The 27,486-nt window shown below is 44.3% G+C and overlaps 1 protein-coding gene across 13 annotated transcripts; it reads left to right on the top strand.

Annotated features, from left to right (window-relative positions):
• The first annotated feature begins 781 nt into the window (after nt 1-781).
• On the top strand, nt 782-27,299 carry dnajc13 (dnaJ homolog subfamily C member 13). 13 transcript variants are annotated; one of them, XM_040166730.2, is made up of 58 exons: nt 4,302-4,679; nt 4,901-4,981; nt 9,231-9,306; nt 9,649-9,798; nt 10,186-10,227; nt 10,323-10,523; nt 10,631-10,837; nt 11,043-11,138; nt 11,369-11,460; nt 11,659-11,825; nt 11,920-11,999; nt 12,095-12,264; nt 12,367-12,399; nt 13,169-13,268; nt 13,381-13,488; nt 13,589-13,744; nt 13,847-13,903; nt 14,026-14,147; nt 14,342-14,417; nt 14,558-14,653; nt 14,788-14,928; nt 15,832-15,849; nt 16,672-16,754; nt 16,981-17,134; nt 17,250-17,353; nt 17,451-17,610; nt 17,690-17,752; nt 17,824-17,925; nt 18,120-18,224; nt 18,576-18,778; nt 18,873-18,957; nt 19,070-19,224; nt 19,366-19,411; nt 19,507-19,661; nt 19,762-19,963; nt 20,076-20,191; nt 20,320-20,398; nt 20,487-20,622; nt 20,827-21,011; nt 21,136-21,210; nt 21,310-21,429; nt 21,713-22,108; nt 22,219-22,332; nt 22,438-22,554; nt 22,857-23,034; nt 23,129-23,220; nt 23,305-23,404; nt 23,500-23,574; nt 23,660-23,772; nt 23,864-24,033; nt 24,110-24,152; nt 24,247-24,420; nt 24,510-24,689; nt 24,859-24,999; nt 25,094-25,237; nt 25,345-25,444; nt 25,698-25,802; nt 26,151-27,299. In XM_040166730.2, the coding sequence occupies exons 1-57, from the start codon at nt 4,636-4,638 to the stop codon at nt 25,751-25,753; spliced, it is 6,834 nt and encodes a 2,277-aa protein (XP_040022664.1). In that variant the 5' UTR covers nt 4,302-4,635; the 3' UTR covers nt 25,754-25,802; nt 26,151-27,299. The 13 variants fall into 13 exon arrangements, with proteins under 13 accessions (XP_077952204.1, XP_077952207.1, XP_040022666.1 ...); XM_078096078.1 differs by lacking the exons at nt 4,302-4,679; nt 25,698-25,802 and adding an exon at nt 782-825; XM_040166732.2 differs by lacking the exons at nt 4,302-4,679; nt 25,698-25,802 and adding an exon at nt 1,986-2,219.
• Nucleotides 27,300-27,486: the final 187 nt, after the last annotated feature.

Genomic DNA, 27,486 nt, shown 5'->3' with positions numbered 1-27,486 from the left:
GGTCATTCGTTGCTATGGGTTTTACAGGCTACAGGTACATTGGATTTTTATTTAAATGCACAACGTGTAGTCATTTCACTGCAGTCATGGCAAATGGGTTTGTGTGTAACTGTATATTATTGGACACTAGGTGGCAGTATTGAGTTAGAGGTGTAAGATATCCTGAGAAGATGTAAAGATGGGCCTCGGTTCCTCATTGGCAATCTACACAGGGAGAAAGTACACTCTTCATATGCTTGTTTTCCTGTGGCATCTTATGAATGAATCTATCTCAGCAACTGGCCGCAGTTTGATTTCATTGTTCATTCATTTTTTCAAGTTGAAGCTACTGGTCAAAACAAGATGGCATCTTTGACAGACACTGACTAGCATAATTGTGTGAGTCGCACATTTACAATACTAATAATTTGCATATTTGCAATACAATTACCCAGTTATAATACATATGCACATACATATAATTCAAACATTTAACTGATTGACGCTATCGTGGTTGCTTTTTCACTGGATAAACTAATATGAAAGCAGAGTAAAAAGGTCACACATTCTGTTACATTGTTAACTTGTTATGTCATCGAGCCAAGAAGAGATTACTATTCACTATTGATTTGGTTGAGGAAGTTCTTATGAAAAAAAAAAAGTAGGGAACATTTTTTTCCCCCTCACGTCTCTTGCTGTAATTAAATTAGACTAACAGGCAGCACATGGTCAGTCACTTAATCAGATATCTAAAAATGTGACCATTGGTGCTTGCCCGCTCAAATTCACTGTGCAACATCAGTCAGCCACAGAGACCAAGATGTTTCCCCTTTACCTTCAATCGCGGTGAGTGACTTACAATTCTGATTCCAGAATCCAGATTCTGGAGGGCTCAAGTAATATATTACCCTTCTTAGGTTTTGTTATAAACCCGTTTGTTGTTGCTGCTGTTCTGCACTGGTCACTTAGACTTTGCTGGTAACTTTTATTATTTGAATAGCTCTTGTGGCAGAGACAAAATAATGGAATTGTTGATGTCATGTCTCCAGCTGGTCTATGAACAAATAGAAAACTTTATTTATTAAAGTTATTAGATTGTAGAATAATGTGTGCCATTGCAAAAGAGTAAAGGTATGCAAAGCAAACAATGAATGAGATGCATAACACATATAATAAACAATAAAGCAATAAAAAAAACATTACAATAAAACTTTGCCTGCATAAACATAAGCAGTTGACAGATGTATTTGAACTAAGTTGTTGTTGTTGTACAGTAAGAAGGATGTGACCGGAAAATATGATAACTGTTTGGGTTTTTTACCATTGGGATGGAACAAATGTGTGCATGTACAGTACCTGTGTGTATATGTGTGTGTGTGTGTGGCCAGGTAATGTTTGTCCTCAACTCGATTTATAGTTATGCCCACTTGGTCTAAACTGCTATAACATCAGAGGCATTGCTGCATTGTTGGGACAGAGTCCCTAGAGGGCACTACAATGCATCTTTTTACCAAGCCAGCTAGCAATGGAGGAATCCTGCAATAATAAAATATCAAACAATAACAAATTCATAATAATAAAAATAGCAATAATAATAGTCATGATAGTAAAAATTGATAACAATTGAGGCTGAATTACCCTATACGTGTCTTTACAGACTGTACCTTGACTAAAAGACTAAAAAAATGTAGCACTTAATTACTTATAATGCCTCTTATCTATAGCAAATTGTGAATTGGCTTATTTGATGAAGTTGCACTTTCTTGTTTCTTGCTCTTCTGAGTTTGTATCCCTATGGTTGAATGCACTTACTTACTTAAGTCCATTCTAATAAAGTAACTATTACAACATAACAATGGTTGACTAGTACAAAAATATATTTCGTGCAATCTGTATAATTTTTAAACTGTCAAATGGAAACCTAAAGACGATTCTATATAATTGTCAGCATTAGCCGTTCCGAGGTCTGTTTTTAGTCGTCCGTACATTTCAACACTGGTGAAAATCTGATCTCGGATCGGCTGCTCGACGATTCCGTGTTCCGGCAAACCAATCAGCTGACAGCCGCATGACAGGCAGACCTCGCGCGTGCGCAGTGCCACGCTTCTTGGTATGAGGAATATGGCAGCGTCCTGAGCCCTGTCGGGGGGGGGAATACGGCGTAACCGAGCACCTTCAGCATCAGAGTGGGAAAACAGCGAAGCTCCAACCGCACTCGGAGGAGGGTGGGGGGGGCTGAGGTACGGCTACGATTTATACCCGTTAGCGAGTTCACAGGTAAACGCGCCCGTTACCACCTGCCACTGCCTTCTCCGTGTTTGTTTGATTGAACCCCGCTGCTAACGCTACCAGCTAGCTAGCGCTTCTACGAAGACCCGACCGCTTTGCTATCTAAAGCCGCTAGCTTGTGGCTAACCCAACATTAGGCTGCCACAGCCCCCCCCCCCCCCCCCTCCATTTTTATATTGTTACGTTTGGCAAACACACGCTGATAACGTGTCCGTCCGTGTCTGTTATTCTTGGTTAGGAGGAGCGGCGGCGGGGTCCGCATCGCGTTAGCCGGGCTGTCGTGCTTGTTTTTAGCCTCCGTTGACCGCCTAGGCCCCTCGGCAGCGAAGCACAATTTGGCTAAGCGCTTTGCGAGCCAGGTAACGTTAATACCGCTTGTCGTGGATTTGACTTGACACGTCGAGACCCCGGCGTCCATCCTCGGGTGGATTTAACAATCAGCATGAGCTATGGCCGCGCGTTGCGTGTGCAACGTCAATTTGTGCATCCGTTGTCACGCAGGAAAAAGCGTGTAGGTTTTTTAAACATTAAAAAAATCTCATTAAGGAACCTTGTAAAAGGAGGGAGAGTCTGTGCCCGACCTTAAAGTGGCCGGAGAGATTGCGTGTTATGTAATTGGCAACTACAGAAGGGCCATTGCACCACGTCAGAAAATGCCTTTAGTGTGTTCCTGTGTATGGCCGAATTCTCTACAATATTTGATTTATTCAGAGGTGCCCTGTTTATAAGCATTTGCTTTTATTGTGTGGTCAGTTCAGTTAAGCTTTTTAACTCAATAGGCAGGAAATGGTTAGGGCCATATAATGATGCAATGGCAAATTATCTTTTGACCGGACGGTCATAAATAGGCAAAGCGAAAGTTCTGGTCACATTGTATCAAGTGTATACCTGATACAACCTGTGGCTGTAATCTAGTTAGTCGCCACCTCACCTGCAATGTGCTCAGTTTAATTTGTTCAAATAGGCCCCATTTAGAGTTTTTGCACAATCCTACTACTAAAGTAGTGGGACCTGTTTGGAGCAGGTTATTATGGAAATGTTGTGTGCTTTGGGCCTGCTTCCGTTTACATTTTCTCCACTGTTCTGCATTTTTTCTTTCTTGTTGACTCAACTCTGTCAAGGACGGGCCTTGGATTATTTCCTATTCATCTGCATACAAGTGGGAAGAGGTGGGAGGGCTCATCACATGACCCAGTCCTGGAATCTGCCATGGTTTTCTTTTTTTTGACAAGTCACCGCAGCGTCTCTCAACCCAGCGATGCCTTTAAAAAAAAAAAAAAAGTGCACATCCCCGGTGGCTGTAAAGATGACGCTGTGCACTGCTTGCTGCTAACATACCCTATTGTTCATTCCATCAACCCCCCGCCTGGGATTAGATTCATTATGCAGCGCAATGAATGACTGCTTGAAAAAAGTGTGGAAGCAAAACTTGGCTTCTCTAGCACAGGCATCAATAATTAATAAGTCGATTCTGGCAAAAAATTTTAAGGATCCTCGTCCAATGCTGTTGCCCCTGAAAGTAGCTGTCAATTTGTGTCCGGACCTCGCTGAACACCAGGCAACTGGCAACGATGGTTTTCCATCGTTTGAGGCCATTTTTCTGATCCCTGTTTCAGTCGCACTCTAAAACTGAGAGGAAGGAAAACAGGAGTGTGATTTTTTCCAGGATCCTGCCAGAGTGCTGACACAAGGTTCCCCTTGTCACAGTGCAGTCGCCAGCAGAATACTGCAGTCGGGATAGGAAGCTATACATCAAAACCTATCAATCTTAACCACACTACGCATTCTTTGTCTCTTTGTTGGGTTTGTCTTAGTTGGAAAAGTAAACTATTTGTATTAAGTGACAAATTCAAGGATCCTACTTGAGCTATTGTCCAGGTTTAAGAGCATCTAGTAGTGGTCAAGACATGTCCTGACCCCTGTTTATCTAAAGCAATCGATGGGCCACTCTGGCTTTGCACCAGACTTTATTGACACATACTCGGCTGGTGCGCTGTTGTGTGTGTGTGTTTTTTGAGTGGCTGTGATATAAGACTGGAATGAAAGACCTTTACCTCCTCTCTGTTTTGCTGAGCAGGCTGTTTTCCAGTGGTTCCCTAGGCGTGCCTCACTTCAGTGAGCCAGTGGATGTGCACACGTGAAGGCGAGAGTGTGGCTGTCAAGAGGGAGCTTTCGTCAAAAGAATTGAGTCACGTGCTACCAGCCGTGTTGATGCGACGGCTCACAGCCGAGCCAACGATGCCGACGAAGAATCCGTTGGTCGTGCAGAGATGGGAATGATCGGTCGCCGGATAATCGCTGTTTACTCTGCGTTACTTCAGAAGCCGAGACAGTGTCTGATGGGAGTCCGTCCCTTCCAGCTGCCAAATGTTGAACCGTTGTGTGAAGTGTGTGCTGCGGTACATTGCAATGTGCGTTGCCTAAACTTGACGTAGTAATGGCCTGTGAAGGTGCCGGTTGTTTGCTAACTTCCTATAGAGCTGACCTTAACCAAGACATGGAGATCCTTTGGTTATCAATATAACATTTCTTCTAAAGCAATGTTCAACTGAAGGTCTTCCACCTAGTTATTATCTGAATGTAGCCGGGCTTAAGTGTTGATCCTAATCATAACATTTGTTCTGTTCTTCAGGTCCTGTGAAAAGATGAATGTCATCAAAGAAAACAAAGACATGGCATGTTTCTACACCACCAAACACTCCTGGAGGGGAAAGTAAGGCCCACAACCTTTTCTTTATCCCTTCACAACAACCACTGATCAGATGGCAGGGCTGCTTGCATTGGGCACTCTTTTTTATAGAGGTTTACAAAACGATATTTGCCTGAACTCTTTCCTTTTGTCACCTTTTATAGACAGCTATGGGAAATCCTGACTCAGTACTTCCATTGTGTTGACTTCCTTATCATAGCGAGGTCAGGCCACATTCTTGTGGAATGTAACCCAAAGTCACAGATAACTGCAGTGAACAACAGTCTTTAGCAAGATTCATCAGATGCATCATGAGGAAGGACAACAGTAATGTGCACTTATATGTTGGTGCAGTGGTTTTCACAGGATGCCTAATTTCCTGTGCGTTAACTTCCATTTAAAGCTTAAAGTTGATTTCCACTTTGCACAGATATATATATTCAGATCTTGTTTATTTTCATCATGGTTCACTCATGTGTGTACAGTCTGTGTCCGGTGAAGCTGTCGTCATATTGACCTCATGTGGACACGTAGTGATGGATAAATTAAAAGAGTAAAATGCAGGAAAATTAGACTCGCTGTGAACACAGATGGACAAGTGTCCTCGACCGTCTCCTGCAAAGCGCGTCTGTTTTCATGTTATCGATCGATAGCTCAGGCTAAAGCATGGACAAGTCTGAGCAGAGAGCCAGTGGGATCACATTACCGATACCTGCTTTCTAAATGTCTCGGTGCCATTAAGGCCTGCCATTGACTCTGGTAACTTAAGCAGGGCTGCGGAGCATTAGCCTTCATCAGAGCTTCATCCCGCTAATGCTTCCTGAAGTGTCCGTTGGAGGCGGATGTACGTGTCGTGGACAGTCAAGTCGCCACATGTCAACTGACCTGAATCCAGCCCCGAGGTCAAAAAACGTCTTTAACATTATAAACGTCTTTATAATGTCGTGCTGGGATTGTTCAGTGAAGGTTAAACTACGAGTGCAGACATAAGTGTACGAATGCTGACAACCAGGGTTTCACATTTTGACCGCAGGCTCGTATGAATGCGTCCGAAGCGATTCAGTAATCCTGCGTTGTCTGTCTGCTGAATGAAAAGGGAAAGACAGAGCTTGAATGAGCGAATAGAAAGAGAAAGCGTCATGTTGGGATATCCTCTTTCAACTCGCTTCGCACCATCCTCCGATATTGTGGGCGTTGCAGATAAAATGTCAAATGCCTTTTTAAGTCATACTGTCCACCTACTGAATAATATATGCAAAACTTCAATACTTCCTTCCTATAAAACAGTGAAGTAGAAGTAGAAGTGGGCTTAATGCACAGACCATGTTCAGCCAATACTATTCATTAGACAGCGCATTTTGGGGACAGAGTGTTAAATGACATTTCCTATGACTACCTCATGTACAAGTGAACTTAGCCACTTAAATGCTTTTAAATTGAAGCTGCAGAAGGAAATTTTATCAATTGAGCATTTTATTCAAGAAATGTCGGCACAGACGCTGAGTCAATAATGCTGCAGTATCGTAATACGATCATCTGTGGGACTCAATCACCATTATGATACCTCATTCAGCGACACAAATCGTGGTCATTTATTAAAAAATCAAATTGTGACCATGTTAAAGAGTATTCAGCGTCACTTCTCGAGAGGCTCACCTTGAGTGGAGGATGTCTTACTCTGGATGCTTTGTGTCAAGTGCAAATTTTAAAAAGATCCAGTTTGACTAAAACTGCATGTAGAAAATTGAGGTGTCTGCTTGTGATCGTGATTTCAAATAATGAATAATGATTGCACGACGGATTGGTCAGCAGACGGGGAGAGTATTGTTCCTCTGTTCTGCGGGTAGTTAAAGAGGAATTTAAAAAATCTGTGATTATACGATGTTGCTTTGTAGTCTGTTGCTGTCTGAAACCAATGTTTCTTAGTTGATTGCGATTATTTCTGACAGTTTTGAAGATCACTTCAGCTGCTCGTTCCTCAGACTTAAAATGACGGCAGCTCTTAACTGTTTTGCTTCAGTGCAGCAGCTCTTCTGAGCTCATGATCGTGGTTAATTCAAGTCTTGTGACTCCAGCTTGTAGTGTTCGATTTGTCTCCCTATAAAGGACAATTTCACAATTTTTAACACATTGTTTGCTTCAGTGTGTTTTGTCGTTTCTGGGTTTTCAGGCAGCACTTTTTGCAAATATGCAATCTTGTTTGAATTCCTTAAATTTTCCAATTTTTCCAACATTAGCCGTTTTACAAACCACTACATAGGATGTACTGTAACTATATATTGTTTATTTACTTTCATAGTATCTTTTTTGTTGTTTCCAACATTGTTTAGGGTGTTTTTCACACTTCGCTCACCCTCCAGAACACTCTAGCTCTCTGAGATCCGGTGTTTGTAGAAGACAGCCGAGTATCCTGTGTGGTTTGAGCTTTTCATGTGGTCAAACGAATCTCCAGCTAAGTCTTCTTCTTTGGGCAGTTTTCTTTAGAGGAGCAGCAGTTGTTAGTCAGACACAGGAAGTTGCTTAATGTGATACATTTTGAAATCCCTTCGTGTGGAAAAAAAACACAACCGGTACAGTACAACTGAATATGACAACATCTCTGTGGATTAAACTGGACCAAAAATGACCATTTTTATGTACTCTGTGAATGTGGATGTTTTCCTGCTATCATGTTGGTTTCAAAATCAACATTAACATTACGATTGTGGGTTATTTGCGTCGATCAAACCACATGATTATAAGCAGACACGGTGCTGCCAAACATACCGCGCTTCAAAGTCTGCTTGATTTTCATATCATTTGTATGAAATCTGAACCACCGCAGCACGAGTTGTAAAATGCTGAGCAGTAATGTCAGCTGTTAGTGATTTGTTGTAGCTAAAGCATAAAGGACCTGCGGTGAATTTATTTAAATTGGTCTGTCTACATGTTATAATTAATGTACTAATTCACTTTCATTTAAATTTAATTCCACAGATAATTAATAATGAACTGAATTTGTGCCGACCCAAAGTTAAACCAGCCACTTGGCACCAGATATTGGAAAATGGGGAAAAGGCAAACCTCATTGTTTTGCACAGATGGCTTGGACACAACACGTATATTTGAAGAGGCTTTCTAATGGCAGCAATAAAGGATGTGGCATTTGTATAATTATGAAACAGGAATAACTGACTGGGATGTGCTTGTACCTGATATTCCACGGAGGCCTCGGGCCCCTGCCTGACCAGTCTATTTACGTTTAGTCACACACACTCAAGTCTGAATGCATTATGCAGAAGTAAGCTCTCAATTTTACTTCTGTTTTAATACCGTTACTTACTGTTTTAGGATGGGACTGGTTTGTAACTTCCGACCTCTTAATGTTGTGCAGGCCCCTAGAGGATGTGCTAGAGAGAGAAAGGCGCCTAGTCAGCATGTTCAGTGCGCAGCCTGATACGGCCACAAGAACGCGTTGTACGTTCATGAACGTGCGTCTTCACCAGATGCAAATAAACCGCTAGATTCAATGTTCCCAAAATCTAGAAACTTCACTAAACTTTTATTTACACAACCAAAACCCGCAAAGGATCCATGTTCAAGATCAGACGACAGGCTGAATAGTATATATTGGGCAAAAATGTGTTTGCAAACCACACGGCAATCAAGCGCACACACAGACATGCCTGCCTCAGAACACACACACACACTCTCTCACACTCGGCGTAACAGAAACGTTGGCAAAATTGAGTTTCACACTTCCTTCCTACTGTGTGAGCGAGCCCCTCTCACAGCCGTTGCGATGAACAAGTGTGTGTGTGTGTGTGGTTGTCAGAATTAAAGAGTGAGTCATTAACAAACCGCTAACGCACAATGAGTCCCCCCCACACACACACACACACACACAGTGGTGGATTCATGCAAAGTAACCTCCTCGGTATCAGTATCACATTTCGGTAGTTCATGGTGAGGATTAAGGCTGCGTGTGCATGAGGTTTAGTTCAGCTGATCCTATCGCAGCTTTGAAAGTGACAGTTACTGATCATTATCATAATCTATTGTATCAACCATTCCCTCAAAAGTGTCTATAACCTGGGTTAATACACCTGTAATAAGGACGATATTGTTCATCAACTGGGTCCCTAGTGATGTCACCTGTTCCGATGGCCGCACATTCAGCCTGTTCCCCGACCTTCACAGCTCACGACGTGTGACCGCCTGCGCTGTCGTGGGTGTTTCTGCCGTGTGTGCGCCACGATTGTGACTCACCCAATCCCCATCTCTTCTGTTCCAGGTACAAGCGAGTCTTCTCGGTGGGGACGCATGGCATCACCACTTACAACCCGACCACGCTGGAAGTAACGAATCAGGTCAGTGTCGCTCAGGAGCCTCCTGGTCGCAGCAGCTATCGGCGCCTCAAGGGCGCTTTGTTACGTGTGACCATTTAAAGTCCATCTGATTCACATTGCTCTTTCTGCTAAAAGATGAAACGTCTTGTGCATCTCTAAGAAACACACGGTACCGCCGAGTCCTTTCACTGATTAAAGTGTAGAAAAAATAACATTAACACTGTTTCAAATCCATATGTTTATCTTTTATTGCATTCATGCATAAATATTTGATAAATAAATCTTATTCCGTGATCAAACTGCTTGCGTGGGACTCTTAACGATGTGTTTCTCCCTCTCTGCTGTCACTGTCCTCTGTACCAGTGGCCTTATGGGGACATCTGCGGCATCGGCCCGGTAGGAAAAGGTCAGGGAACCGAGTTCAACCTCACATTCCGCAAAGGCAGCGGCAAGAAGTCCGAGACACTCAAGTTCTCCACCGAGCACCGGACCGAGCTGCTCACGGAAGCTCTGGTGAGAACAAACTCGCCACTTCGTATTCATCATTCCGAGCGGTCCGCTGGCGTCACAGCTGCACATTTTGCTCTGTTGTCTTTTTAAGAAAATCGCAGCAAAGTCACTTTATGTCCGATTGCGCTGTTTCGGAATGCAGCGCGAGCAAATCTCAGCCCTTTGACTCCCAATAGGTGTTTATCACAAACATGAATCAGCAGAGAGATTTGTTGACGTGAAGAAATAGATAGATTGTGCTGAGGAGAATGAGAAGGTGTATTTTCCCCCCCAGAACTCATTAAAGACCACACTTTGTGTCAAACAGGACTATTTAAGAGCTAGCTGTGTACGTAAACTCTTAAATGTAATGCTAAAATGTAATGTAATGTTTATTCTTCTTATTCACAGAGATATAGAACAGAGTTTTCAGAGGGTAAAATAACTGGCAGGGTAAGTAATGAGATCTATAAAGAAGAAAATGATTTATTTAAGTAAATGTTTGCCAGCGTGGTGACACCAACGTCTTTCCCCACGTTTGCACGCAGCGTTACAACTGCTACAAGCACCACTGGAGTGACACGCGCAAGCCGGTGAGTTTAGAGGTGACCCCGGGCGGCATCGACCAGATCGACCCGCACACCAATCGTGTCGTGTGTTCCTACGACTACCGAAACGTGGAGGGATTCGTCGAGGTCTCTGATTACCAGGGAGGATTCTGCATCCTTTCAGGGGGCTTCGGCAGGCTGGTACGCGCTCATAGAGTAACTGTGCATCCTTATTGCCAAGACAACAGTATGTGTAAATGTGTGATTATAACATTTCCTTTCCCCCTTTTTTTCTTCTTTTCTCCCAGCACCTGTTTGCCTCGGAGCACCGGGATGACATCATCCGTAGCGCCATAGAGCACGCTGGGAACTATATCGGTATCACGCTGCGGCTGAGGAAGGAGGCGCTGACCTTTGAGGATTTTGTGACGGACCGGCTGGGGAAGTACAGCTCGGACGAGAGCATCACTTCACTGGCTGAGTTCGTGGTGCAGAAGATCACCCCTCGACACGCGGTGAGAGTGGCTTCTCCTTGTTCCTTGCATGGTTTGCGGTTGCTGTCTTTTTTTATGTCTCTCTTGAAGTACATATATGTATTTAATAAGATATGGCCAAACTTTATTCATCCAGAGGGAACTTTTAGTTCAGCAGTAGCGGTATAAGGGACTGGTAGGAGTGGAAGTGTAGACTGAGTAATGACTCACCTCTCTCCGTCCTCAGGAGCCTGTCAAGCGCATTCTGGCCCTGACAGAGACTTGTCTAGTGGAGAGAGACCCTGCTTCATACAACATAGTCACCATCAAACCCTTCGGAGAGGTGAGCACACAAGTCATCAACAACTGTCTTGTCCGAACAGTCCGAAATGTCGGGTTGTACTCCTCTCCTCTGAAGACAGATGCTACTTGAACTGTCTGTCTTTGTTTCGTTGGGTATGAACTTCATCACTGCAAGTAAACCGCTTTAGTCTTTTGAATAAACTTTTCCCTCCCATCCTCCTTTTTTATCTCTCTTCCCCGCTCTTGTCCCCTTGTGTCGTCCCCCTTCAGGTATTTGCCCTCATCTGTGACGTAGACAACCCTCAGGTGTTTACAGTTGAATTCATCCGAGGTCAAATCAGAAAGTTTTCCTCCACAGAAAGGTAGACACACTACAGGCCCTGTGGGTTTATTAAATGTTCTCATTGGCCTTTTTTTCCTGTAGTCACCTCATTTACATGATGAGTAATGTGCTCGTGTGCACCAGTCTGCTGCACAGCCTTCACACTCTCTTGTTACCGTGTTCCTGCTGTTGGTTTGTGCTGCGTTTAAGCCGAGTCTGTTGCTGTGTGCGTTTGTAGGGACTCCCTGTTGGCCAGCCTGCTCGATGGCGTCCGGGCATCAGGCAACAGGGACGTGTGCGTCAAAATGGCCCCCACACAGCGAGGGCAGAGATGGGGCCTACTGAGCATGCCCGTGGACGAGGAGGTGGAGAGTTTGCACCTCAAATTCCTGGCAGCACCTCCTAGTGAGTTTCAGCCTGAGACTAAAGGCGTTGTTATTGTTCTTGATACCTGGATGTTGCCTTGTTTAATTCTTCCATCCCTGCTTCCTTTGCTCAGATGGAAACTTTGCAGACGCGGTGTTCAGATTCAACGCGAACATCTCCTACAGCGGCGTGCTGCACGCTGTAACCCAAGACGTGAGTGCGTTCAATCCAAGTTATTTATGTCCATCGACCAGAGCAGAATTCCCACTAATTCCCCCCCCCCCCCTGTCTCTCTCTGTTCTCCTCAGGGCCTCTTCTCTGAGAACAAAGAGAAGCTCATCAACAATGCCATCCTGGCTCTTCTGTCCCAGGAGCTCGAGCTGCCGGCCCTGAACGCCGAGCTGGAGAGCCATTTCCAGGCCATCCGACGCTTGGTGGCCTCCAAGGCCGGCTTCCAAGCCTTTACCCAGCTGCCGAAGTAAGAATGCACCAGTAGTGCCATTGTATCCTCCTACTTTTGTTTCTTTCAAGTGTACTTTCTATTGAGCTGCTGGTAACAGGCATGCTCTGTCATTCCAAGGTCTGGTCAAGGGTCTGGAGTCACAGATGCAACGTAAATATGAATCCATACATCTCAGTCTGCCCTTTTGCCCGTCTCGCTATGTCTTATCCTTCTTGCGCTCTTCCAAAGTCTGTCTTTGCTGTCAGTCCATCGACCTTCTCCTCTTTTATCTTTGTTCTGCTTTAATCGCAGGCTTTTAGACGGACACTTCAGAAGCGAGGTTATGTCACTTCTTTGTGTTCGGTCGAGCTGTCTGCCTCGATTCGTCTTGACCTTCCTCTCTCGAACATCTCATACTCTTTATTTTTTTTATTGCCTTTGTCTCTCTCCCCCGCTATCTGCTTTGCTCATCCTACCCTTTATATTTCTGCCCATTACAATATTTAAGAACGCCACAGACTTTTCGGGTCACTGAGATGTATGAGAGGAACTGTATTTACTGTTTATTGGTTGTTCTTGCAATGAGAATTGGTTTTCCTGTAGGATTCATTGCCAGAGTAGCCTGGTGTTTCCCTCACACAACCGTAAGACACGGATCACTATAAACACATCAATGGTTTATTTCCGTCCTTAAGGGAAATCCCTTTTTATATCGTGGTTCAGTTCAGGAGAAGATGTGACATCCTTTGAGCAAAAGAAACAACAAGCCACTTCTGAAGCAATGAATTCTTTGTGTATCCAACCCCAGACCTCTTTTAAATAACACTTTGTTTGTATTGTTTATATTATGTTGTGTTTTTTGTGGTTTATGATCATCGTTGTTTTCAAGGCACGGTGGTTTGGTGGTGTTGGTAAATCTGTGAATGTTTGTGTGTTCCAGGTTCAGGGAGAAGTTGGGCGTGAAGACAGTCAAAGCTTTAAAAAGGAACAACAACAGTGTGACACATGCCGCTGTGGACATGCTCTGTGCTCTTATGTGTGTAAGTACCCCCTAAATATCTGCCTTATCAGCCAAATGCACAAACCTACAAACCATTTATCAGGGAGTTCTTCTACGTTGAGATGAGATTTTCTTTTTGCGCTTCTTTGCAGCCGATGCACGATGATTATGACCTGCGGCAGGAGCAGCTGAACAAAGCCTCTCTGCTGTCCTCCAAGAAGTTCCTGGAGAACCTCCTTGAAAAATTCATCACTAATGTGGTACAGTTCTTTTTACTGTCAGAAATCTGGGTGCAGAGTTTGTTAACGTCAGAAGGACCAAAGTTGTTTAGTTTAATCAACATCCTCATTTTTTTTTCAGGACCACGGAACAGGAGCTCTGGTCATCAGCTCCTTACTGGACTTCTTGACGTTTGCACTCTGCGCCCCCTACAGTGAAACCACCGAGGGGCAACAGTTTGACATGCTGCTGGAGATGGTTGCCTGTGATGGACGCACCTTGTTCAAACTCTTCCAGGTAGTGGATTCATGTGAAATGAACCTTTACTGCCTAATTACAATTACATCATGTACATTCAGTAGCTGCCTGTGTGTTCAATTATGTTGTCGCCATCTTTAGCATCCCTCAATGGCGATAGTGAAGGGGGCAGGCTTGGTGATGAAGGCCATCATTGAGGTAAGCTCTCTGCGGGTTAGGCTGGTTACAGTGTAAAGAATAATTATTCCAGGAATGTCTTTCTGCTTAATGCAGATTACAAATCTGTGTTTTGACTCTTTTTTTTTTTTTTTTAATTGTAGGAAGGAGACAAGGAAATAGCCACCAAGATGCAGGACCTGGCCTTGAGTGAAGGGGCTCTTCCGCGGCATCTGCATACTTCTCTGTTCACGATCAGCGCTGACCAGCGGATGCTTACCAACAGGTCCAACCGCAATAAGCCCACACACACAAACACACACACACACACAATGCTTTGGATTTGTTGATTGCAGCAGCAGCTAGTTAATGCTTAAGTAAGGAAAACACTCACTGTCTGTCATGGTAGACGGCTTAAGTTTCTACAGGGGATGAACAAGAATATGTGTTCTCTAACAAACAACTCACAAAATGTCTCAGGCAGCTGAGTCGTCACCTGGTGGGACTCTGGACGGCGGAAAACCCGGTTGCCATGAACCTTCTGAAAAGGATACTGGTAGGTCTAGAAATCAGCCCATTTCTGACTTTGGTCAATGCTGCTCTCTGGCAGCGGAGCCGCCCTGTTTTAATGGGTTGAGACATTTTATGAGACATTTTATGTCTCACCCCATTTCGTTATGTCTCGTCCGCTCTCAGCCAACAGGCCTGCTGGCTTACCTGGACAGCCCCGATCCAGTCCCTGAGAAAGATATGGATCGAATGCACATCCGCGACAACTTGAAACTTGCCCAGGTATCTGCAGAGGCGCTCGCGCCACATCTGTATTTTTTTGCAAAGTGCACAAATGGCTCGATAAGAAAGTAGATCGGAATCGGAGAAAGAAAGAATCAGCCGTCAGCAGTTGTTTTATATTTTGTTTCCCACAGGACCAGCTAAATCGAACCAAGGTGCCCGAATGGCAGCGGATAGCCGGCAAAGCAGCCAAAGAGGTGGAGAAGTTTGCCAAGGAGAAGACCGATATCGTGTTGATGCACTGGAGGGATAAAATGGGCATAGCCCAGAAGGAGGTGAGGATATATTTATCTTGTAAAGATACTGAGGGCCCGATTGCCCTGTTGTCTATCACACAAGCTGCTGCTGCTGCTGCTGTCTGCTCTGGTGTCTCTAACTATCGCATCCCGCTGCTGACGCTGCAGCCTGCGAGGAAAACTCAGTAACACACTTTTTCAGCTGCTGCTGTTTATTTTGCATGCAGGGCGGCGTGAGCTCTGACGCTGCCTAGCTTCGGGTAAACGCTAGATGTCAAGCTACAATTACGTATGTTTTTTTTTTTTGGTGCCTTGCATATCGGCCGTTCCGCTTGTGTGCATATATGTATTTTCCATTACAGGCTTGTTTGAATGTGACCTTGATATTTTAATTCAACGTACACTTCCTTTTAATAGAACAGCTCTCTAATTGCACATGGTCAATGTGAGGGGCTTCAAGGTGAATTGGTGTGTCAGTCTGAAGCAGAGTGTGCCGGCCGGGTTGAGTTTCAGTGTCTGACTTTCCTGTCTGCTCTTTGATGTTTCTGCAAAGCTGAAGTCAAATATACTCAAATAATGCTAAAGCCTCTGAATCCTCTTTACCTGAAAATAACCCCACTTCCTTTCCTTTTCCTCACTTTTGTTTTGAACGTCTCAAAAAAGCTGATCAACAACATATTTTAATTGGCTTGCTTTCACTGGACATTCCCTAATGTTCTCTTACAGCACATGCTCTGTATATTTGTTGATAGCATCAAGTAAATCCATAATTTTAACAGTCCGCTAATAAATGATGACTGAGTCAGTCTTAGTATGATACATTCTGGTGACCTTAGACCCTTTGTTTCGTTGAATCTGTTTGAGGAACAATAACCTCTCTGTGTTGTGTCTGCCCCACCCTCCCCTTGTCTTATGTGGTTTCTCTGCTGTCAAACAATGCAGCAGGACAGAAATAACCTGGTAAGTAGGACTGACCAATGGGATCCATGCTGTTTTCTTTCCATTTCTTTTCTCTCCACAAAACTATTTTTTTCAATCTTCATGTGACATATTGGGTGTGTTTATTTGAATTCAGCCGGGCGATGAACTGTTCTCTTCTTACGAGTGATAGGTGTCAAATAGATGCAGGAAAAGAAGAATCAATAATACATTGTACATATATATATATATTAGACAATAAATGTGCAGATTAGAACATGTTTGCTTGTCCTGCTGTCAATAGAGGACATGTTCAGGGTACCTGTTGTGTAATCTGTAAATAATGAACGCTTTTAGTGAGACATGAGTCCAATGAACATAAAGGGAAGGACCTCTGCCGTACTCCCTGTTTAGCCTGTTGAACGTTTCACTCACACCCTCTTTTTAAAGCATGACATTTACCTGATTTCTTTGTAGAAACAAAAAGACGCTTCAGTAGCAATATTCTCTTGACACACTACTATGACCTCTCTCGCCCAGAAAGAATTATTTAACACATCCAATTTTGGGATCCCACTTTGGTGTCTGTGTTTCATAACAAAGTTTTCCATGTTCGTTTTATGATATTTGTTTTTTGTCCTAAATGTTGGGCTTTTGGTGTTAACCATTTGTGTTCCCCCTCTCTCCATAATGGTGCCATTTATTTCATTTCTGGTCGTCTTATCCTTATAATAATGTTCTTGTTGCCATTTTAACTACAACTCTCTTCATGTCATAAGCTCTATAAGAACTTTTTTTTTTTAAAATAATAATGGTTGACTTGAAGCAACTCCTCTAAGCTGTAAATATTTCCCTTGATTTTAGAATCCGAATCAAAAGCCTGTCATCCTACGGAAGAGACGGCAGAGAATAAAGATTGAAGTCAACTGGGAACTTTTCTACTACAGGTATGTCATGGCTGATCTCTGTTGACTCCATTACATCATCCTGATTTCACTTATATTGGGAGTGAGGGTCGAGCCCAGGTTGTTTAGGGGTTTGGCTCTTTGTGCTACTTGCATTAGCTGGTGCATTTCTTACATTTGTGAAATAGTAGGAACGACATGTGTCATGCAACAGGCTGTTAAACCATATATTTTTTGAACAACCCTAACTTGCTTTGGTCTTCTCAAGATTCCAGCTGGACCACGCACGGTCCAACCTCATCTGGAACCTGAGGACGAGGGAGGAGCTGCGAGACGCTCTGGAGGGGGAGATGCGCGCCTTCAGCGTCGACCGCGAGCTCGGCAGTGCCACCGTCATCTCCTGGAACCACCAAGAGTTTGAGGTTTGTGCTCAGCTGGACTATTTAACACTTTAGCCAATACTAATATATTGTAAACTTGAGTTACTTCTAAAGCATATACATATACTGTAGGCAACGATTCTGTTCCTGTTCGCAGGTGAAATATGAGTGCCTTTCCGATGAGATAAAGATTGGGGATTATTACCTGCGTCTGCTGCTTGAGGAAGATGAAAATGACGAATCGAATGCCATCAAGAGATCGTAAGACTACAAAACATTAAGCCAACCAGCAGCGCTAACATGAAGCTTTAGTGAATCAGAAACAATGAATCCCGCTTCCCTCTCTCTCTGCTCTTAGATATGAGTTCTTCAATGAACTCTACCATCGCTTTCTGCTTACACCCAAAGTCTCGATGAAGTGCCTGTGCCTGCAGGCGCTCGCTATAGTCTACGGGAAGTGCTACGAGGAGATTGGCCCCTTCACAGACACAAAATACATCGTGGGCATGCTGGACCGAGTGAGTACAAGCTCTTACTGCAGGATCTCATGTTGACATGGCTTTTGATTCATCCTAAATACTCGTTATGTTGTTACAGTGTACAGACAAACTAGAAAGAGACAGACTCATCATCTTCCTCAACAAACTCATTCTCAACAAGGTAAGATGATCAGCAGTGCCTCTAAATTGAAACAATGTTTCTTCAGTGATGATTCATTTTTGTTTTTTTAGAAAAATGTGAAGGATGTGATGGACTCGAATGGAGTCCGTATATTGGTGGATCTGCTCACTATGGCTCATCTGCACACCAACAGAGCTACTGTGCCCCTGCAGGTAAAGACATGGCTATTTGTGTTATAAATTGTGAAAATAATTGCTCTATTGATTTGATCTAATATCACATAACACTAGATGTTGCAGCCTTTATGAGATAGCCATTGATGACATTTAATCAGATGCCGACCCTGGTGTGAAAATCCTAATGAATCTGTCGGGAGTGTCAAACAGGGTCTCATTTATTTCCACAGAGCAACGTGCTGGAGGCGTCCCCAGACATGAAGAGGGAGAGCGAGAAAGAGTGGTACTTTGGTAACGCAGACAAAGAAAGAAGAGGACCTTTCAGTTATGAGGAGGTACATGATCTTAAAATGTCAAGCACAGCCTGAGAATGCACAACAGGGCATCGAGGAATGTGATCAGTGTCAGTGGAAATGGCTACAGGGGAAACTAACCAGCTTATATCAATGTAAAATCAGCTTATCGAATGTATGAAATCGAGAATAAGAATTATCTTGTAATGTAATATACTGCTGAATCTAATAACTGCTTTTACTGAGATAAATTGCATAGGTTAACGTCATCTGATGTTATCTAGACTATGCAGCTTAAGAGATTGTATCACTTTCCCACTTGTTGTTCTATCGGCCTCCTTCCGTCGGTTGCAGCACTACCTGAGTGTCACGTTTTTGCCTTTCCCTCTCCAGATGCAGGAATTTTGGAGCACAGGTGTCCTGACTGCAAAGACACGCTGCTGGGCTCAGGGGATGGATGGCTGGCGCCCCCTGCAGGCCATTCCCCAGCTAAAATGGTGCCTCCTGGCCACTGGACAGGCAGTGATGAACGAGTCCGACCTGGCTACACTAATCCTTAACATGCTCATCACCATGTGCTCCTATTACCCCAGCAGGTGGGCAGAGCAGAAAATACCTCTCGTCCACGCGGTGCCATGATATTATTCAGTAAAGTGTGTGTGATCTGTGGTCAATCTACTTTTTATTCAGGGACCAAGACAATGCCATTATCCGTCCTTTACCTAAAATCAAGAGGATGATCAGCGACAATGCTTGCCTCCCTCACATTGTCCAGGTAAATACACAATTCTTTTTTTTGTCGACACCATGGTTGTCACATGCACTTTGGTGAATTGCCGAGTTAGACAACATGTTGATCACCTTTCCGTTTCTATTTTTTCCTCCAGCTGCTGCTGACCTTTGACCCCATACTGGTGGAAAAGGTGGCTAACGTTCTGTATCTGGTGATGCAGGACAATCCTAATTTGCAGCGCCTCTATTTAACTGGGATCTTCTTCTTCATCATGATGTACACAGGCTCCAACGTGCTTCCTGTAGCAAGGTGAAAACACACACAAGCCTTTTTTTGGAAACATGATATAGTTATCCTCAGAGGAGAACTTGGGTTTCAAGTAGAGGGAAAAACAAGTACCTTGAAATATCTATATTGACCTGGAAGACATTCCTGTGGTTTTTTTTAAAGGTTCCTGAAGTACACACATCTGAAACAAGCCTTCAAATCAGAGGAGGTAAATTTTTTTTACTTAAAAATTAACACATCGTATACTATGATCCTAAACTCCTTTTTTGATATTAACGCCCGTCTGTTGTGGCTTCTCCCCAGTCTAAAGGTCAGGACATAGTGCAGCGTAGTGTTCTGGGACCGGTGCTGCCTGAAGCCATGGTGTGTTATCTGGAGAACTACGAGGCTGAGCGCTTCTCGGAAATATTCCTCGGAGAGTTTGACACGCCGGAGGCCATTTGGAGCAGCGAGATGAGGTAGGCGTTAGTCACCGTCACGTCCTTACGGAGATATTTAGAACAGCAGCATGTGGTCTGTAGAAACTTAAATAGATTGTGTTTGAATCCTCCGTTTCAGGCGGATGATGATCGAGAAGATTGCCGCCCACATCGCTGACTTCAGCCCCAGGCTGCAGAGCAACACGCGGGCCCTCTACCAGTACTGCCCCATCCCCGTGGTCAGCTTCCCTCAGCTGGACAACGAGCTCTTCTGCAACATCTACTACCTCAGACATCTATGTGACACCATCCGCTTCCCCAACTGGCCCATTCGAGACGCTGTATGACTCTTTTCGTTTGTCTCTGTATACCCAAGCTGTTACTTCCTTCCTTCCTTCTTGCTTCTAATACAAGCGCCTTTGAAATTGTGATCCACCTCCATTATTCCTGCAGGTGAAGCTGCTAAAAGACACCCTTGAAGCCTGGAAGAGGGAGGTGGAGAAAAAGCCTCCCTCCATGTCCGTAGATGATGCATACGAAGTCCTCAACCTCCCCAAAGGACAGGGGCAGTGAGTGGCCTTTCTATCGCTTCATTTTGTTCCTAAATACACATGAGGGCAATTTGTGTGGATGTTGTAGTTGGATAATGTGGATTCAGACAGAAGAACTGAATACATTATGGGATCTATGTCTTCAGGCACGAGGAGAGTAAAATCAGGAAAGCTTACTTCAGACTGGCGCAAAAGTACCATCCAGACAAGAACCCAGAGGGCAGGGTATGTTACATCATTACTGATACATGTATGTAAGGGCTTGCATTTCATATATTCATGGACCGATTTAATTTCTACATGTATTTCTCAGGACATGTTCGAGAAAGTCAATAAAGCCTACGAGTTCCTTTGTACAAAGTCTGCCCGAATCCTGGACGGCCCGGATCCAGAGAACATCATCCTCATCCTCAAAGCACAGAGCATCCTGTTCAACCGACACAAAGAAGGTACGGAGGACGTTGACCGTCTTTCCTTTTTGTTGTTGTTCCTTATACCTAAACTTTATGGCAGAAGTTAGTTCAGGCCCATTTCTTCTGAGTGAATTTGAATAAAAATGAGTTATTAGCTATTGTGTGTGTGTGTGTACAGAATTAACACTATAATAACCTTCAACTAATGCTGCTATTCCTCCTCCTCTTTGTCTGCAACAGAACTGGGACCTTACAAATATGCGGGGTACCCAATGCTCATCAAGACCATCACAATGGAAACCGAGGATGAGCTCCTCTTCTCCAAAACCTCCCCTCTCCTCCCTGCTGCCGCTGAGCTCGCCTTCCACACCGTCAACTGCTCGGCTCTCAATGCAGAGGAGCTGCGCCGTGACAACGGCATCGAGGTGCGAGCGACCTCCCGAAATCCTCTGACATCAAGCAGTCCTCGTGAAACCGCTGTCCGTCTACTATGTGGGCTTGTGCACTGTGCTTTGACTGCATAAGTGACGGTTTCCTGTATTTTATCAGGTGCTGCTGGAGGCTCTTTCTCGGTGTGTTGCTGTTTTAACTGCATCCAGCAAACCTGATGACATGGCTGTGCAGGTAAAATACGTCTTTATTGACCTGCAGAGAGAGGAATGCCGTTTTAAAACTTTTTCTAAAGCACTTCCTTTTTTCTTTTTTTTTCTCAATACATGAAAGGTGTGCGGGCACGTCTGTAAGTGCTACAGTGTAGCAGCCCAGTTTGAGGAATGCAGGGAAAAGATCATCGAACTTCCCAGCATCATCAGAGACCTTTGTCACATCTTGTTCTACGGAAAGGTGAGAAACAACCATGTTTGTTTTAATCTTGTTTTCTGTCTAAAATACAACAATTTTCCATCCTCACTGTGATTATTTGTGAGAAAAAAAATACGCTGCGTTGAAAAATATATATAATTTTCTTTTGGTGTGTATGTGTATATTATATGTATGGAATGAATTACAAACTGAAGAGATTCTTTGAGACGGTCACTCTTTTGGTCCCAATATCTATTTCTTATTTTAGTATTTAAATGCGACAGACCGACAGCTTCCTGTTTTTCTCTCCCCCGCCTCCTCTCAGGGTCTCCCAAAAACAGCCACCCTGGCAGTGCAGTGCGTGAGCTCCTTCGCCGTGGATTTTTTCCTACAGACCCATCTGTACCACGCTGGTGTCCTCTGGCACCTGCTGGTCCACCTCTTCAACTACGACTACACTCTGGAGGAGAGCGGCGTGCAGGCCAGCCAGGACACAAACCAGCAGGAGGTGGCAAACAGCCTGGCCAAGCTCAGCCTGCTCGCTCTCAGCCGTCTGGGAGGCTACGCCCAGACACCACCTGCACCAGACGGCAACAATCCTGTGTCAGAGACCAACGGCATTGAGGGCACGCCTCCGGAGAACCCCACCATCCGAAAGAGCTTAGCGGCCATGCTGACGCCTTACATCTCCCGGAAGCTGGGAACAGGATCCCCTGCTGTGGTATGTTGAGCAGGCAGACTTGGGGACGGTCGTTTCAAGATTCTTATTTTTTTTACATCTTTTTACATAAACCACAACGTCAAGCTGAGGGCCTTGTTGTGCGTTTTTAGGTCTTGAAGCTGCTGAATAGCAACTCGGAGAACCCCTACTTGATCTGGAACAATGGAACCAGAGCCGAGCTGCTCGAGTTCCTGGAGGGTCAACAGGAGGGAAACATCAAGAGGGTATGAATAACACAAAATCATCCATCAGTATATTGCCATTAGTGATCAGCTATGTCTGGAGCAAACATGAGTTCTTGATGCGTTCTGTCTGTGGTGTCTTTACAGGGGGAGAATGATAAAAGCTTCGGTGCCGAGTTTTTGTTCACTGATCACAGCAAAGAGCTGATAGTTGGGGAGATCTTTGTGCGGGTCTACAATGAGCAACCGACTTTTCCTCTTGAGGTGAGTAACAGGACATACTGCCATTCTGTTGCCACGGCAACCGCTTACCTCCGCTCAGCTACCAAGGCCTGCTACTGCATTAATAAACCGTGCAACAGAAGACACAAAGTGGCCCCCTCTGTGTTCATATCGACAGATTTAAAGGTCAATTGTTTTCTGCTACTCATCAGTCTGTATTAGACTCTTGAAATGGCCATATTCCTCATACAGTAGTTGTGATGTTGACATAAGCGATCACTAAATACCCATATTATTGTATTTTTGCAACAATGATTGAGCTTTAAATGCTATAATTTTGTTAGTACCCCAAAGCCTTTGCAGCAAGTCTTCTGGACTACGTAGGCTCCCAGGCCCAGTACCTGCACACTCTGCTGGCCATGAGTCAGAGTAACAAAGTAGAGTCCCAGCAGCACGCCGAGAGGCTCCGCTACGCTGAGATGTCTTTAGAGGCTCTCCGCAATGTCATCAGGAACAACCCCGGTAAGATGTGTTGCTTCCTCCACTTCTGGCCTGATTCATTTCATTTAAGATGTCTTCACTTCACACAGCTGTCATCTTTTCCGCGTTGTTTCAGGTTCGGAGTCCGAGTGTATCGGCCATTTCAAACTGCTCTTTTCTCTGTTGCGGGTTCACGGAGCTGGCAGAGTACAGCAGCTAGTTTTGGAGGTAGAGGTTCTTGGTCGTGATATCTAAATAATACCAAGATTCTCAGTGTCTGTGCATTTCACACGTAATGTTTTTTCTCTGCAGGTTGTAAATACAGTGACGTCAAACCAAGAATGCGTGAGCAACATTTCTGAGTCGCTGGTGTTGTCCAACCTTCTGTTGCTGCTGCACTCACTCCCCTCAAGTACAAAATACTCTTTATAAGAAAACATTATTATCTTGCTCATTGCTGCCTTTTCTAACCTATGCTGTGTCGTTTCTGTTTTGCGCATCATTTAGGCAGGCAAATGGTGCTGGAAACCTTGTATGCACTGACTTCTAACACTAAGATCGTGAAAGAGGCTATGGCGAAAGGTCAGTGTAAATCCACAGTTGATTTTCCATATATTTGGGAATTGTGATGCACACAGATGCTCATGATTATCCATTTGTTCCCCAGGTGCTCTGATCTACTTACTAGACCTCTTCTGTAACTGCACACATCCCCAAGTTCGCACGCAGACCGCTGAGCTCTTCTCCAAGATGACCTCAGACAAGCTGGTCGGGCCAAAGGTCAGTCTCGACAGATATAAATAAAATAATTGAAAAGATAAATGTCCTCCATGGGTTATGGTGCCTCGACTTACATCTCTATCTCTGCCAGGTGCGTCTAACGCTAATCCGTTTCCTTCCTGGCGTCTTCATGGACGCCATGAGAGACAACGCGGAAGCAGCCGTGCACATATTCGAGGGAACGCACGAGAACCCTGAGCTCATCTGGAATGACAGCTCCAGGGAGACGGTGTCCACTACTGTCCGGGAGATGATGCTTGAGTATGACATGAGCAGAGTATAATTCAAACTACACAGAGTAGTTTGAATTAGTGTCCTAACGGTCTTATTTTTTTAGGCACTTTAAGCAGCAGAAGGATAATCCTGATGTGAACTGGAAAGTACGTTTCAACACAATATAAGCGTTGAAAATAAACCAAAAACAGCAGTAATGTGAATATGTTGTGTGGGATTTTAATGTCTTTGTCTTCTCAGTTGCCGGAGGACTTCACGGTGGCTTATGGAGCAGGACAGGGCGAACTAGAAGTCGGTGGCGTCTTCTTGCGCATCTTTATTGCTCAGCCAGGATGGGTGCTTCGAAAGCCGCGAGAGTTCTTGGTCTCTCTTCTAGAGACCCTGACGGAGCTGCTGGAGAAAAACAACCCCAATGTGAGCGTCCTTGCAGAGAAATCCAAACAGGCATAGAATTTTTTTTTGGTCCAGTTCGTTTGAACTCAACTCCCTGTGATGTCCTGCAGGGTGAGGCCCTGGAGACGGTCTGCACGGCGGCGGTCTGCCTGTTCAGCTCACAGAGCCAGCTGGCCGACCAGGTCCCTCCTCTGGGTCACCTGCCTCGTGTCCTGGCAGCACTCAACCACAAGAACAACGCAGTGCCCAAGAGCGCCATCCGGCTCATCCACGTGCTGTCAGACAACGAGGTGAGTAGCCAATCACTCACACACACGCAATCACCTGAAGGCACCAGACTTCATGTATTTTGAATATTCATAGTTTCATGTTGTCTTCTTAAGATTTACCAACAAACAATTTATTGAGCAGCGGCCACCTTTCTGCACAATGACACACTGGAATTGTTCTTTCGTCTAGCTGTGCGTGCGCTCCATGTCTGCTCTGGAAACTATCGGCCCCCTCATGACTGGGATGAGATCTCGCGCCGACATGGCCGGGTTGGCTTGTGAAGCTCTCAACCGCATGTTCCAGAAAGAGCAGACGGAACTAGTGGCCCAGGTAAACTGTCCCCTTTATTACTTATTACCCATCATGCTTGAAGATCATATAAAATGAATAATTAATAATAATCATTCATTGCTAAACTGAACAGGCTCTCAGAGTGGAGCTGGTCCCGTATCTCCTGAAGCTGTTAGAAGGAATCGGCCTGGAGACATTAGACAACCCTTCAGCTACTAAAGCCCAGATCGTAAAGGCTCTCAAGTCCATGACTCGCAGTCTGCAGTACGGAGAGCAGGTACGATCAGAATACATGACCGGCAGGATTATCAATTCAAGCCACTAAATAGTCGGTACCCTTATCGTTAAAAATGACATCATTCTGCTGTTTAAAACGTTTTGCAGGTTAATGAGATTCTTGCAAAGTCTTCAGTGTGGAGTGCCTTCAAAGACCAGAAACACGACCTCTTCATCTCCGAGTCTCAGACCGCAGGTTACCTGACAGGTAAGTTATTAACACCTGGCATCACAAAACCTGACATTTAGCAAAACTGTTGAATGTTTGGCTGTCAGTGTTTCCTAGGTACGTCTTGTGTGCCTTTGTCTTCAATCTTAATGCTTTGCTTTATCCTAAAACCACCTCGTTGCTGACTCCTCACTTGTGCTTGAACCCAGAGACCCTTTCTGTCTCCACGTCCTATAACTTCCTGGCTCTGCCTTTCCCTTCCTCTTTGTCCTCATCCACGTTTCCTCCTCAGGGGTATCCACTCCTTCTCTCCTGGCTGCCAGTAGCCCACTGCGAGGAGGGCTCTAGACTCCTAAGCTGGGTCCTCCCAGCCCTCCTCTCTCTTGCTCTGATGCAGGTAGACGTTGACCTCGCTCCTACTGCCATTCCTCGCTCCTTTACCACCATCCTTATTCCACACTTCATTTTCCATTTCCATCTCTCCATCTTTAAAATCTGCTAACAATTATTTAATCTTCATCTCCATTCACCAACTGCTACTTATCACAGTCCAGTTTCATGAACTAACAGAAATGCCCTCGGAAGTTGAAATGAGCAGCGTGGTCCGTGTAGTGATCAGTCCTCCACACGTACAGTAGTTGATGGGTCTTTGTTTAGTTCATCCTTGTTGCTCCCCACTAGCACTCCAGCTATCCGACGTAGTAACGCCTGGTCTGAATCGTGTCTATGCTCCTGTCACCCGTAGGTCCAGGAGTAGCAGGTTACCTTACAGCAGGAGCTGGCACCCCAGTAATGCCCAACGTCCCACCCCCAGTGGATAACGACATTGGAGACCAAGGCTGATGGACACAATCATGGTCACACTCAGGCACCCAGGCTGCCCTGCTGCTCCACGGCTGCAGCTCATAGAGGGACTGTCCAGCTCTCACACGAGGGGGTGGAGAGAGAAAGACGGAGGAGAGCGGGCCGTCGTTGACCGTCACCAAAATCTCTGCAACACCTCCTCCAGTGTCCCCCTCCTCTCCCCTTACAAATGCCACTCAAGTCTTCACAAACACTTTGAAATTGTTTTAACGGATGACCACATTTGTTTTGTTTCTGTGCTGCTCTTCTTGTTTCTTCCATTGACAAAAGAGTTGCCTTTTTTGTATGAAATATATTTTTTACTCTAGATTGTTTTTTTTTTCATGAGAAAGACATTTCAATACTGAGGGGTGTTTATAAGTTAACTGTCTCTTCTCTATTATCGTATTCCTCTTTGTCATATCCTAATTGACTACACTTCTTTCCAAATCGTGAACAGAGGGTACTTGGCCATGTTTGTGACACGTTAGTGCACAGGACCTATCCACCTTTTACATAAACATGCCATTTATTAATCTGTGTAATGGATTCTCGTATGGAAGAAAAGTGTACAAGAAGGAAATTGGAAAATGTGTGTAAGATTTGGCTGCCTTGATTCTTCACAAGAAAATATCTTTTGAACCATCAGAGTGATGGTGAGCTCTGGTCATGTCGAGTTCCATCCATTCGTTCCAGGTTGACTGATCTGATCTCCAAATGTCTATCCCCCTTTCCTCTGATCCTAGTTCCTTCTGCTCCTAGAAGGCGATCATCTCTGCCTCTCAATTTTTAAAGTGATTCTCCTTCCCCCAGAATGCAAAAAGCACTAGAATATTTATACGTGAACAATAACCAACGATAATGAGCTTCTGCTAAGACATGATGAATGACGTTGACTGCTTTATGAATCTATGTGAAAGACAGTGCAATTTGTGAAATGTTCAATGTAATATTGCGTATATAAAATTTCTATGATAAATGTACATTAAAAAAAAAAAATCAGTTGCACTTGTACATAAAATTTTAAGAATAAAAGGGAACCCATAGTGTTGTTCTTTTGTATGTACATTTGTTTGTCACGGCAGTTGATATAAGAGAAAGATATTAGACATCATTTTCTGAAATCTCTTTCTCTCTTGAACAGCTTGAATTGATTTAATAACGTTAAACCTGGAGTGATAGGGACTTACAACCTTTCCTGAATTTACATTACATTATGATTTCTTTTTTAAAAAATG

This window comes from Gasterosteus aculeatus, chromosome 21, assembly GCF_964276395.1.
Source record: "Gasterosteus aculeatus chromosome 21, fGasAcu3.hap1.1, whole genome shotgun sequence".
NCBI lineage: Eukaryota > Metazoa > Chordata > Actinopteri > Perciformes > Gasterosteidae > Gasterosteus > Gasterosteus aculeatus.
The sequence above is the reverse complement of the archived record's forward strand: the minus strand, read 5'-3'. Positions and strand labels throughout refer to the sequence as shown.

Excerpts from the sequence above, each read along its gene's own strand:
- dnajc13 (XM_040166728.2), top strand. The coding sequence starts at position 4,636 with ATGTTGAACCGTTGTGTGAAGTGTGTGCTGCGGTACATTGCAAT. Across the intron at positions 13,904-14,025 it reads TGATGAAGGCCATCATTGAG|GAAGGAGACAAGGAAATAGC; the intron begins GTAAGCTCTCTG and ends TTTTAATTGTAG. Across the intron at positions 17,135-17,249 it reads GGAACCACCAAGAGTTTGAG|GTGAAATATGAGTGCCTTTC; the intron begins GTTTGTGCTCAG and ends TCCTGTTCGCAG.